General features: G+C 41.6%; 1 protein-coding gene across 2 annotated transcripts in view; it reads left to right on the forward strand.

Annotated features, from left to right (window-relative positions):
* Nucleotides 1-13,726, forward strand: part of CD99L2 (CD99 molecule like 2) — a 112,479-nt gene that overhangs the window by 83,846 nt on the left and 14,907 nt on the right. For both annotated transcript variants that reach the window (XM_067723027.1, XM_067723029.1), the window contains exons 5-7: nt 2,505-2,573; nt 2,689-2,784; nt 4,892-4,957. In XM_067723027.1, the coding sequence (XP_067579128.1) occupies nt 2,505-2,573; nt 2,689-2,784; nt 4,892-4,957 (231 nt within the window). The remainder of the gene's footprint in view (nt 1-2,504; nt 2,574-2,688; nt 2,785-4,891; nt 4,958-13,726) is intronic.

The following is a 13,726-nucleotide window of genomic DNA, read 5'->3' on the forward strand; positions in this document are numbered from 1 at the left end:
GCTTTTGGTGTCATATCCAAGAAGTCATTACCAAATCCAATATCATGAAGATTTTCCCCTATGTTTTTTCCTAAGAGTTTTATAGTTTTAGCTCTTATGTTTAGGACTTTGATCCATTTTGAATTAATTTTTATATATGGTGTAAGGTAAGGGTCCAACTTCATTCTTTGGCATGTGGATATTCAGTTTCTTGGTACCCTTGTCAAGAACATATTGACCATAGTGTTATGTCTGGGCTTTCTGTTCTGTTCCGTTAGTCTATATGTCTGTTCTTATGCCAGTACCACACTGTTTTGATTGCTGTAGCTTTGTAGTAAGTTTTGAAATCAGGAAAGTGGGTTCTTCTTTTTCAAGATTCTTTTGTCTATTTGGGGTCTCTTGAGACTCCATATGAATTTTAGAATGGGGTTTTCTAAGTCTGCCCAAAAAACTGTTTTGGATTTTGGTAGAGATTGCACTGAATCTGTAGATCACTTTGGGTAGTATTGTCATCTTAACAATATTAGTCTTACGTTACGTGAACACGGGATTGAGTTGAGTTGTGATAGTTTGTGGATTTCAAGGAATTGGTCCATTTCTTCTAAGTTGTCAAATACATAAAGTTGTTCATAGCGTTTTCTTATTATCCTTTTAATAGTGCAGAATCTATAATGATATCTGCTGTTTCATTCCTTATATTAGTATTTTGGGGTTTTTTCCTTCAGTTATATTTGTTAGTAAGGCTAGAGGTTTATCAATTTTACTGACTTTTTCAAAGAACAAGCCGTTTGGTTGATCTATTTTACTTTTCTATTTTCAATTTCATTGACTTCTGCTCTTACATTATTTCCTTCTGTCTGCTTGCTTTGGGTTTGTTTTTCTAGTATCTAGCTCGTCATTTTCTAGTATCTTGGGTTAGGAACTTGGATTATTGATTTGAGACCTTTCTTTGTTTCTAATTTAAGCATTTAGTGTTATAAACTTCCCTCTCAGCATTACTTTAGTTACATCTCCCATATTTTGATATGCTGTATTTTCATTTTCATTAGGGCTATTTATTCTTAAAATTTCATTTTGAGACTTTCTCATTGACCGTTGTTTTATTTAGAAGTGTGTTGTTTATTTCCAAGTGTTTAGAGATTTTCTTGTTTTCTCTTACTTGTTTTTGGTTTGGTTGTTTCTAGTTTGATTCCATTATAGTCAGAGATACCACTCTCTATCACTTCCATACTTTTAAATTTGTTGAGGTTTGCTTTCTGGTTCAGGGTGTGATCTGTTGGTGAATATTCCATGGGTGCTTAAACAGTTACTTACTCTGCTGCGATTGGGTAGTGTCCATTATGCCAGTTACATCCTGTTAGTTGACTGTGTTGTTTAGTTCTTCTATATCCTTGCTGGTTTTCATTCTAGTAGTTCTGTCAGTTGCTGAGAGTAGAGTATTGATGTCCCCAACTATACCTGTGGATTTGTTTATTTCTTTTCTCAGCTCTGTGAATTTTAGCTTCATGTGTTTTGAGACTCTTGTTTGGTACTTACACATTTACGATTGTTGTGTTCCTGGTGGATTGGTCCTTTATCATTATGTGACATCCCCCTTTATTGCTAGTGAGAACTGGCAGGTCATGTCTTACTGTGTTTTTAACACTCTTTCCAGAAAATTCAGACTTATAATTCTTTGATCCATAGACAACCCCAGGCTCTATCCAAAAAAGATAGGTAATGCATTGTAAATTACCTGGGCAGTTTGAGGATTACGTTATTGATCTATAAAAGTCATTGAGGTTTTTTCCCCCACAAACATTGCTGCTTCTATTCTAAGTGCTTCCTGTATACAGCACTGTCTATGCCTTTCCCTTCCCTTAAATTTCCTGTCCCTCTGCTACCTCCAATTATAGGAACAGTTATGGGAGTCTTGAAGTTCAAGAAAAACTACTGGAAAACTCCTGTGTGGCATGCTACGTAATTGATGTGCAAGAAGTCCACAATTTTAAAGGAATATGGTTGAGCTGAAAGACCTAGTATTAACAGCAGTAACCACACTTATATACAATATTTTGTTGGTGTTGTAACCACTTTCAGCTGATGAGACACTCCCATACTCTACTGGGAACATAGCGTCACTTCATCCCTGGGCAGTATTACCTGTGATTACGGTGCCGGGTTGAGAGTGGTGACAGCCAAGGCTTGGAGCTCTCGGGTTGTGCTCCAGCTCTGGGACCCCCTGAAGCATGTGGTCATCTCCTGTAGATCTGGGCTCAAGTCCCAGCTCCACTAATCACCAGATCAAATGCGGGATCATGTCCACCTCACCACCCATGCTGTGAAGAAAAGCAAGCAGAACTCGTCTCCTGTAAACCCTCTTGCATCTCTTTGTCATCCTCAAGGTGGCTCTTCAGAGGCATCAGAGGGACCTCAGGACCAGGACAGGAGTGCTGTGCTCATGCTGTGACTTCCCTGAGCCGTGCAGGGGCTGCTGTGTGTGTTACTAATTGTGCTCCCCTTGCTGTCCCCCTTCCCCCTTTTAGAGAGATGGGACCGTGTCACCACCACAACCAGGAGACCGGGAGCGACCAGAGCTCCAGCAAAGCCTGCAGGTAACACGGCTGTTCTGAGGAGGGCACTAAGGAGGGAGCCCGTGGAGCTCTCTGGGGCCATGTCCAAATGAGCTGCCTGTAATTTAACCAACTGACTTTGTCTTTTACGTTTTAGGGCCCCCTGACGAAAAAGACTTTGACCTGGCCGATGCCTTGGATGATCGAAATGATCAAGATCATGGCCACAGGAAGCCGAGTGCAGGAGGAGGAGGTAAGTCACAGCTGGTTGAAGGCACAGGCCAGTGCTGTAGCTCCCCGGTCAGGGTGTAGCTCATTAACTACAGCAGCGCACAGAGCCACTCCTGGCCTGGCAGAGCTGGGGGCGCTTCAAGGCCCAGGAGAACCCTACAACAGTGGTTCTCAAGCGTTTTGGTCTCAGGACTCCCCAAATTATGGAGGATCTCTATTGAGGTGTGGGTCACGTCTATCGATATTTATCATCTTTGAATCTAAAACTGGAGAAAAATTAAAATGAACAACAGCAAACACACACATGTTAATAACATAAATAGCAGATTTCATGAGAAATAACTATGGCAAGATAAAGACAATTTAGTGAGAAAAGTGGTATCATTGTACATTTTTTGCAAATTTCTATAATGTCTATCTTAGTAGGAAAGCTAGGGGACTTCCCTGGCGGTCCAGTGGTTAAGACTCCGCACTTCCTGGTTGGGGAACTAAGATCCCGCCTGCTGTGGTGCGGCCAAAAAAGAAGAGCTAGACTCTCACATCTCCATCTCCTTCTGGGCTCAAGTTGTGATATGTTGTTACAGTTGATGTATATGAAGGAGATCTGGCCTTATAAGAGATACGCCATTGAAAGGGGAAGAATATTTTAATAGACTTTTCAGAACATTGATTCACATCATTTTTCTTTGGTGAGACACCCAAACTCGACCACTGGTTGTTTCTTATAGGTTAAGTGCACTGTAGAATGTGAAACCATATCAATGAATTTTCCATCGTTGATTTCATTAAACTCCCCAGGGATCCTCATGTACTTTTTAGTGGAACTTTACCCATTCATGGTTTTGTGCATTACGCATTGCTCATTTGGAAAATATTGTTCTTAAGTCTTTTGACCTTCCAAATAATGCCATATTTCATTATGCAGTGCCCCCAATTCACATCTGTTAATATCACCACCATCTCATTAGAAAAAGTCTTTAAGTATTGGCAAGTTGTTAAGCTCGCAGTGGTAGATATAGATTTTTCAAAATTCTCTTTTTTGTTTGAAATATTATCACTGGCAACAAGTACTGCCAGTGGTTTTCTTTAAAGTGACAGCCCCATTTCATTCATTTTCAAGAAAACACCTTCCAAATACTCAAGCTGCCATACCACAGTTAGCCCATCATTCTTTCTTTCTAGTAAAAGTAGTCTTTCATGACAGAAAGCAGCTGATAAAAGCCGAATTGAAACAGTCACACATGTGCTTTTCTGAGTCAACTATAGGACTTTAGAGTGGAACAGAAATGCCGTAAGCATGCTTCCCACTTTATCACAGAATATTAAAAGATGTGTACTCAACGGTTGAGCTATAATAAAATTAATTTTTCGGTTTCCTTGTATTAGTTTTCTGTTACCACCATAACAAATGATCACAAGCTGTTTCTTTGGGTGAGGAGTTCAGGAACAGCTCAGCTGAGTTTTTCTCTCCAGAACCTCATACACCTTCAGTCACAGTGTCATCCAGGTCTGCAGTCTCAGCTGAGGTTGGGTTGTCTTCCAAGCTCGTGTGCTCGTTGGCAGAGAACCGTTTCCTTGCAGTTCTAGAACAAGTGAATACTTGCTTCTTAAGACCACCAGGAGAAAAAACAGAGACTAGACGGAAGGGAGAGAAGGGGGGAGGGGGAGGGGAGGGGGGAGTAGAGAAGAGCAGGGAGGGGGAGAGGAAGGCTAAGACTATTGCTTCTAGTGTTTGAGCTCAGGAGGGCCTCAACCCTGTTTTAAAGGGCTCACTTGATTAATTTCAGGCTCACCCAGGAAAATCTGCCTTTTGATTAATGCCAAGTCAAACTGATGTGGTAACTTAATTACGTCTGCAAAGTCCGTTCACCTCGGCATGTAATATAACCTAATCACGGGTTGATAGCCATCCCATGCATGGTTCCACTCGCGCCCAGTCATGGCATACTGGGGTATGTACACTGATGGGAAGGAATCTTGGGGGCCCCTTTAGAGTTTTGCCTATGCATTCATCAAGGGTCCTCTTAAGTGGCAGTCACTTTCTGGGGCTGTTGGACAACATTAAGTAACAAATTTCTTGTCTCTGAGAAATGTGTTTGGCATTGAGATGCGTGTTTCGTTTCCTCCAGGTTTTTCAGACAAGGATCTTGAAGACATAGTAGGGGGCGGTGAATACAAACCTGACAGGGGTAAAGGTAGGAGCACTGATTTGTCCAAATGCCTTATTCTTGTTAAAGACGGGATTATACAGCAACCAGGCTGATTGGAGGTGTTCTTACTCAGACTCTGGGAAATCAAAGGTAGTTAGTTCCTAGACATCCCTGCTTGCAGTTTGGGGTTGACTTGGAATGATACAGAGACTGTGCAGCTCAAGGGGGCATTTATGAGCCAGTTTGGAAAAGCCACACATTTTCCCTGATGTTCCTTAAGCCAAGTTGCTGCATGGGTTAATGTGTCCACACTAGCAGAAGCTGTTTGCCAAGGCAGCACCAGTTACAGTAACTGAAGGTCAGAGGACTCATTGGGAACAGCCTTCGCAACCTGGGGAGCCTGTCACTCTTGGGATGGGGGGAGCAAAACTCATCATGACAAGAGCTTTTTTAAGACACCCGTAGCAAGTCAGATATCTTTTAAAATCTTTTCATTTTGCAGTAGTTTGAGTCACAAGAAGTTGTAAAAATAAACAAATTGTTTAGGAAAATTCCTGTGTACCCTTCACCCAGCTTCCCCTGATATCTTGACAAAACTATAGTTACATTGTCAAAACCAGGAAGCTGACAGTTGTTCAATATTGTTATTAAGTCACATACAGATCTTATTCAGATTTCATCAGATTTTGCATGCACTTGTGTGTGTGTGTGTGTGTGTGTGTGTGTCTGTACACATGGACACATGCACTCATGGGTCTGGGTCGATGAAATTGTATCAGATGTGTCAGCCCTTCATAGTCACACCCTCCCCCAAGGCAGGTAGTTTTAGTTCCCCCGCAAATCACCCAAAGACTTAAACCTTTTGTCTTAATATGTTGGCAAGATCTGATCCTAGTATGGAGACAATGTTAGCCAGACTTGATGTGGCAAAATAAGTTAGGGTTGTAATTTGTGGTTGGTACTTGTGGTTGTAACCTGTTCTGATGGTATGTTGTGATTATAAGTTGTAGTTCTGGTGGTAAGTTTTTATGATTGTAACTATTGTGATGGTAACCTGTTGTGATGCTAAGTTGTGGGTATAGCATTTTTTGGTGATTCCCTGTTGTGGTTGTGATTTGTGGTTGTGAGTGTAACAGCAAGTTCCGAGTGTAACATGTGATTGTTTCCAGTGTCAGCCTGCTGTACTCCCCACAGTCTAGGCTGTGGCACTAGCATCTGCTTCTTTCTTGTAGGAATTGTGTGCCTTCCGTATGGGAACAGTGTTGTTCTGATTAAAGGATACTGTAGTCGAATCTGTCTTTCAAACCACCTTTCCAAACAGTGTCATTTTGAGTAAAAAGCTCCAAAAACCTCTAAATGAAACTCACAGGTGTCAGGAGAACATGGAACATTTAAAGGGCAAACCCAGCAAATTAGCCAGTTACTCCCGGGTGACAAATGGTATTTCCAGATGGTGAGAAGAGAGGGGTTTCCTTATTAAAAGTACCTGTTTTAACAAGGAAGAAGTGCTAGGAAATTCATTAATTAGGCTCAGATTTGAATTTCTCTTGTAAAGAATAATCAATTGTTAGCATAAGATATACTCTGTCATTATAGGTGTCAGTAAAAGAAAGTAGAGAGTCCCGGCAAAAAATACGAGTGTGAAACTGAACCTTAGGTTATGATAAGCACACGATGAAGTTCTCAGACAGTCTTCTCTATGCAAACGTGCTAATGCCATGTATGAAGATAAAACACCACATTTAAATAAATGACGATCTTCAGCATAAAAACAGTCCTAATTAATGCATTTTCTAACTGTGGGTTTTAGGCACACAGACTCAGCTATAGTTTTGGAGTGTATTTCTGAGATAGTATGTTATCTGTTGTATATTTTTTCTCAAGAAAACATTTCTAATGGCCCTGTAGGTGCCCCATATTTTGTCTGTAGGTAGTAGCGACTGTCTCTCATCAACAGGTCCCGTCAGCCTCCTCCATTCCCTAGCATTTTCACTGACTGAGAAGCTCGAGCCAGTCAGTTTCATCTCGTCATTGCCCCCTCTGTGGTCTACACCTTAGTGTATGCAAGCCTTTCCTCCCATTCCCCCGGAGTTGCTATTTGGTCCCCAGTCATCTCTTGGTGGTCACAGCCCTCTGTCCCGTGTGACCTCTGCAGCATTTCACTTTGATGACCACCTCCTCCTTCACGTTCTTTCCTCCTGGGCCCTACCTGGCACTCTCCCACTTTCTTGTTCTCATTCACTTCTTCTTCCTGAACACTGTTGCCTGGTGGGTCTCTTTCCTTGAGCGTCCGGTGGTATGTCATTCTCTTCCCCACTGAAAGGGAAGGGTATTAGAAACCAAGATCTGGGTGTTGAGTGCATTCATTAGTGGGATGTTGCTACTTCTAAACCCTTTAAGTGGGCACAACTAGGAAACACATGGATGTATTTTATTAATAAACCGTGTGTATATATGTATCTATAATTATTTCTGTATCTATTCATCAGCATCTGTGTTAACCTAAGCATAGGTTCATACTTAAGCCTTCTGGCAGTAGGTTACAGTTGGAGACATATTTTAGTATTCCTTTCTTGCTGACCTTTAACTTCTCTCTCTGAGAGTGAGAAACCTACCGTCCATCAACTGTTTGCTTACTTGCTCAATTCTGGTATTATACGTGTATAGCGCAATCGTAATTGTTAACCCATACCCCTGTGAGACGCAGCTTTACCAACTACAGTCCAGTGTTTGTTTTTCTTCTTTTGTCTTTACCTTACAGTTTCAGTCAAAGTACCGTCTTTCTAAAGTTACTTGCATAGCTCCTTTATGACCCCTCCATTCAGTGCAGTTCTGACATACGTTTATAATGCAGATACATTCATTTGTCACAGTCTACATTCCATCCTGGGATCCCCCACCAACCTGGTTGGTGTTTTGCCTGCATACATTAAAGGTCACGCCTTGTGGTACACATTTGTATGGGTTTTTACAAATGCATATAGTCATGTGTCCACCACCCAAGTACCATACAGAACAGTCTGTCACCATAAAAGTTCTTCTGTATACCCCTTTGGTACTCAGCCACTCTCTGTTTCCTCAACCCTAATCCATTTTCTCTTCGTGCAACCACTAATCTGTTTATCATCTCCATAGCTTTTGCCTTTTGCAGAATGTCATATGGTTAGAATCATACAGTATGTAGCCTTTCCAGACTGGCTTCTTTCACTTAGCAATGTGCATTAAAGGTTCCTATATGTTTATTCATGGCTTGGTAAGTCATTTCTTTATAACATTTCATTGTCTAGATGTACCACATTCACCTATTGAAGGACATCTTGGTTGCATTTAGCTTTTGGTGATTATAAATATATAAAGCTGCTATAAATATTTACATACAGGTTTTTGTACAGGCGTAAGTTTTCAATCCACATGGGTAAATACCTAGGTGTATAATTTCTGGGTCATATGGTAAATCTATGTTTAGCTTTGCAGTACACTTCCCAGCTGTCTTCTGAAGTGGCTGTACCATTATACTGGGTTGGCCAAAAAGTTCGTTTGGGAAACCCGACCTCTTACATCTTATGGGAATAGTCGAACGAACTTTTTGGCCAACCCAATACTTTTCCATGAGTAATGAATGAGAGTTCCAGTTGCTCTACGTGCTTATCAGCAATTGATATTGTCAGGGTTTAAACAAATTTTTTTTGAAGTATATTTGATTTACAATGTTGTATTAATTTCTGCTGTATAGGAAAGTAACTCAGTTTTATATATATATATATATATATATATATATATATATATATATATATATATATATATATATATATATATATATATATGTACTTTTCCATTATGGTTTATCTCAGGATAATGAATATAGTTCCCCATGCTACAACAGTAAGACCTTGTTGTTTATCCATCCTATATATACTAGTTTGCATCTGCTAATCTCCAACTCCCAATCCTTCCCTCCCTCCCTCCTCCCTTGGCAACCACAAATCTATTCTCTGTGTCTGTGAGTCTGTTTCGTGGATATGTTCATTTGTGTCATATTTTAAATTCCACATGTAAGTGTTATCATATGGTATTTTTCTTTCTCTGTCTGACTTACTTTGCTTAGTATGATAGTCTCTAGGTCCATCCATGTAGCTGCAGATGGCATTATTTCATTCCTTTTTTCATGGCTGAGTAATACTCCATTGTATATATGTACCACATCTTCTTTATCCATTCATCTTTCAGTGAACACTTAGGTTGCTTCCAAGTCTTGGCTTTTGTAAATAGTGCTGCAGTGAACATTGGGGTGCATGTATCTTTTTGAATTGTAGTTTTGTCTGTATATACGCCCAGGAGTGGGATTACTGGATCATATAGTTCTATTGTTAGTTTTCTGAGGAACCTCCATACTGTTTTCCATAGTGGCTGCACCAATTTACATTCCCACCAGCAGTGTAAGAGGGTTCTGTCAGGGTATGTTGTTTGTTTTTTTTTTCATTTTAGGCATTCTAATACTTGTGTAGGGGTATCTAATTGTTTTTTCATTGTATTTTCCTAATGGGAAGTGATGTTGAGCATCTTTTTATATTCTTATTTTATACTGTTCTTTGAAGTCTGTTCAGATTTTTTGCCCATGTGAAAAATTCAGTTTGCTTTTATTAGTCCTATTTTTAACCTGGATACAAATCCTTTTTCAGGTATATGATTTTAAAAATATTTTTTCCCAGTCTGTGGCTTGTCTCTTCCTTTTCTTCATAGTGTTGTTTACCAAATAATAAAATTTATTTTTTTATAAAGTTCGATTTATCAATTTTTTTTCTTTTACGGATCATGCTTTGGTGTTTTAAGAACTAAGTTCATGAAGATGTTTTCTTATGTCCTCTTCTAAGAGTTTTATTGGTTTTGCTTTTACATTTATGCCTTTGTTCCATCTTTTAGTTCATCTGTGTGTGGTGGGAAATAGGAGTCCAACTTTATCCTTTTGCGTGTGGATATCCAATCGTCCTGGCACCACTGGTTGACAAGATTTTCCTTTCCCTACTAAACTGTCTTGGCTCCTATGGAAAATCAATTGACCATAGATGTAAGAGTTTGTTTCTGGACTCTCAATTCTGCTCCATTGCTGTCCGTAGCTGGCCTTCAGCCAATACCAGTACTGTCTCTGCTGGGCACGTCCTCAGCTTCGGGGCAACCAAGGCTACGTGGAGAGTGTATCAAGCCCCCTATGGTTGTCTCACGTCTCTGTTAAATCCCTGGCTAGTTGACCGGTTAGCTTGCTCAGGCTAAAGGAGCTGCTGGCTCTCCAAGTCATGTGGGTCCCGTTTGGCAGCTGTAGTACCGTTGCTGATTTCCATGGCCTGTCCACCTCTCCCCAGTTAAACTAGCTGCTGAAAGACCTGGGAGAAGGGGAAATGAGAGCAACCCTGGGGGAAAAGGCCTCAGATTCCAGGTGTTCTCACAGGAACTAAATCTGTTTCCTGAAATGGCTGTCTTTGATTGTCCAGGGTTATAGTTGCTGTTTGAGAAGAGGATTCGTTGACCTCCTCAACCCCTCATGCCAGACATCCTCTCTGCTAGTATCTTTGGAATTTGGAATATTCCTTCTCTTTGCCTCCCCTCAAGCCCAGGCCCATATCACCTACCCTTGGGTCATTACCTTAATCTCTTAACTGGTCTCCTGGTTCCAGCCTGTCCTCCATGCAGCTGCCAGAGAGAATCACCAGGAACACGATCTTGTCAGTCCTCTGTTTAAAACTATTGTGTAATAATGAAAAGACAAACAGCCCAATTAAAAAACGAGCCTAGGGCTTCCCTGGTGGCGCACTGGTTGAGAGTCTGCCTGCCGATTCAGGGGACACGGGTTCGTGCCCTGGTCCGGGAAGATCCCACATGCCGCGGAGCGGCTGGGCCCATGAGCCATGGCCGCTGAGCCTGCGCGTCCGGAGCCTGTGCTCCGCAACGGGAGAGGCCACAACAGTGAGAGGCCCGCGTACCACAAAAAAACAAAAAACAAAACCAAAACAAACAAACAAAAAACGAGCCGAAGAGACACTTCATAAAAGAAGTTATATGAAGATGCTCAAAATCTTTATTGGGGAAATGCGAATGAAAACCATGATGAGTTATCACAACACAGCCACCAGAATGGCTAAAATCGGAAAGACTGACAGATACTGAATGTTAGTGCGTAAGTGGAGCAACTGGAATGCTCGTACGTTGTTGGCGTGAATGTAAAGTTTCTTATAAAACTGAACATAGACCTCCCCAGTAACCCAGCAATTTCACTTATTTTTAAGAAAAATGAGAGCTTATGTCCAAAAAAGATTTATAACAGAATTCTAAAAATGACTTTATTTATAATAGCAAAACAACAACAAAAGAAACTGTAAACAGCCTAATTATCAATAGGAGAATGGATAGACAAATTGTGATATATATTCATACAGTGGAATGACTTACTGATACACAGAGTAACATGAATAAATGTCAAAAATACTATGCGGAGTGAAAGAAGCCAGTGAAAAAAACAGTACATACTATATGAGCCCAGTCATGTGAAGTTCTAATATTTGTAAAACTAATTTCTAATGTTACAAATGAGATCCACGGCTGCTGTGGATTGGGGGGAGAATGCAAATTAATTGGACAGGGACATGAGAGAACTTTCTGGACTGATGTTAATTCTGTATCTCAGTGGGGGTATGGGTTTCACAGGTGTGTGCATCTGCGAAAACTTACAAAATGGTACATGTAAGGTTAGTATTTTATTATACGTAAATTTTACCTTAAAAAAGGAATCACAAGCAAACATGGAATTCTAGGTTATAATATGTGTATGGGCGAAGCATACAGATGTCTGAGACTTACTTTGAAATGCATCACAAAAATAAGATTGGATGGGTAGAGGGATGGATGGACATATGATAAAGTGAATAATGTAAACTGTTAATTATAGAATCCAGATGGTGGGTATATGAGTGTTCACTGTACAGTGTTTTCAACTTTTTTGAATGTTTGAACTTTTTCTTAATTGTTGGGAAAAAATTTTTAAGCCAAAACAACAACAAGTCTCTTGAGTGGCTCCCTAATGCCTATAAGTTCAAGCCCCTTATCCTGCTGACATATCTTTCTGCCCTAGACCGTCAACTTCATTTCGCCTCCAAACATGTGAACGAGCTGGTCCATGCCTATCTTTGTGCCTTCACATGCTGGTCCTCTGTTTAAATGCCTTTCTTCCACCAGATGAATTCCCACTCATGTCTAGCAAATGCTCAGCCACTGATCCCTTAAGGGACACCTCAAAGATCCCCTCCTCTCTGGAGGCCCCTCCCCTCTGTGGCCCTGTGGCACAGCGCCCATCTCGTGCCTTTGGTTCTCGTAGAACTTCTGTCATCCTGCTGGTACAGCATAGCCCCTGTCATTACTGAGTCACACCGAGTCATGTGTAGCTTTTTCACTCCTGCTGTATGGGGCTTCTGAAGGCAGGCACCTTTTTCCTTGTGTATCCCTGACACCCCCAATAAAAGTTTCCTGAAGTGAAGGGGACCAGGATGGACCAAACACCTGGCTTTGCTCTCTACCCTCCCGCCCACGCTTTCCCACGAAGAGTGACACATTTGATTGGCTAGGCTGACGACCCTCTGGGCCACATGAGTGATGGCATCGTGGCATGAAATGCTTTCTTTTGGACCCCAAAGGGAACGATGAGGGAGGCTGTGCCCCGCATGTAACTGGTGGGTAAGTGTGCACTCTTACGGGAGGTGAACTCTATAAATCTGATCTGTGAACCCAGCTCTCCCCGAGGTGGTTTTGTGAGGGGGGGGGGGGCGGAGCGGAGAAGTACTCGGAAGCCCTGTTCATGAAGTGAACGCCTTACCTGATCTTCCTCTGGCTCCTGGTGTCTGTCTTCAGTTGGGAAAGAGCGTGGAGGGGAGCAGGGATGTCATTAGCAGAAAATACTGCACCATTGTTTTTAGTCAAAAAAGAAAATTTCATATTAGAGCCAGATTGAGCACTCTTCACTCCCAGATGGTAGTTTTTAAGGCCAAAGCATGCAGTTCTTAAAACCAGAGGCAAGAGTCAAAACCCATACCTCTAAAGAGATGTAGACGTTCCCCTCCAGGTGTGTGAAGCGGGAGCCCATCACCTTTACTTCCCAGGGTTAAATGAGAAGCTGTTTTTGGCTGTAGCTTCCAGTGTTCTTTCCCTCCAGCTGCAGCATCTTGGATTGCCTTCCAGGGCTTTGCACAGACAGCTTCCTCTGCTCTCCCCTCTTGTCTCGCAGGTGCCTGGACAGACTCAGCAGACTGCTTCCTGCCTTTGAATTTTCATTCCACTTGTTTCTCTTCTAATACCACACATGGGAAGCCTTGCTGAGGCCTCTGCTTGCTCCCCACCTGGAACCTCCAGTCTTCTAGAGTCTTCCAGGCCCCCAGGGTTCCTTACTGAGTTTAATTTTTTTTGTTGTAGTAAGATATACATAACATTTACCATTTTAATCATCGAACGTGTACAGCCGTCACCACCATCCATCTCCAGAACCTTCCCAAAGGGAAACTGTACCTATTAAACAGTTATGCCCCAGTCTCCCCTCCCCGCAGCCCCTAGTAGCCACTAGTCTGCCTTCTGCCTCTGTGAATTTCACTACTCTAGGTGCCTCATTTAAGTAGAATCGTATAGCATTGCTTCTTTTACTTGGCATGTATTCAAGGCTCATCCCCGTTACAGCACGGCTCAGTACTTCATCTCCTCTTCCGGCTGAATAATGTTCCCTTGTGTAGATATACCACGTTGTGTTTATCTACTTTCCCTCCCGAGTCTAAAGAAATCGTT

Source organism: Pseudorca crassidens, chromosome X (assembly GCF_039906515.1).
Source record: "Pseudorca crassidens isolate mPseCra1 chromosome X, mPseCra1.hap1, whole genome shotgun sequence".
Taxonomy (NCBI): Eukaryota; Metazoa; Chordata; class Mammalia; order Artiodactyla; family Delphinidae; genus Pseudorca; species Pseudorca crassidens.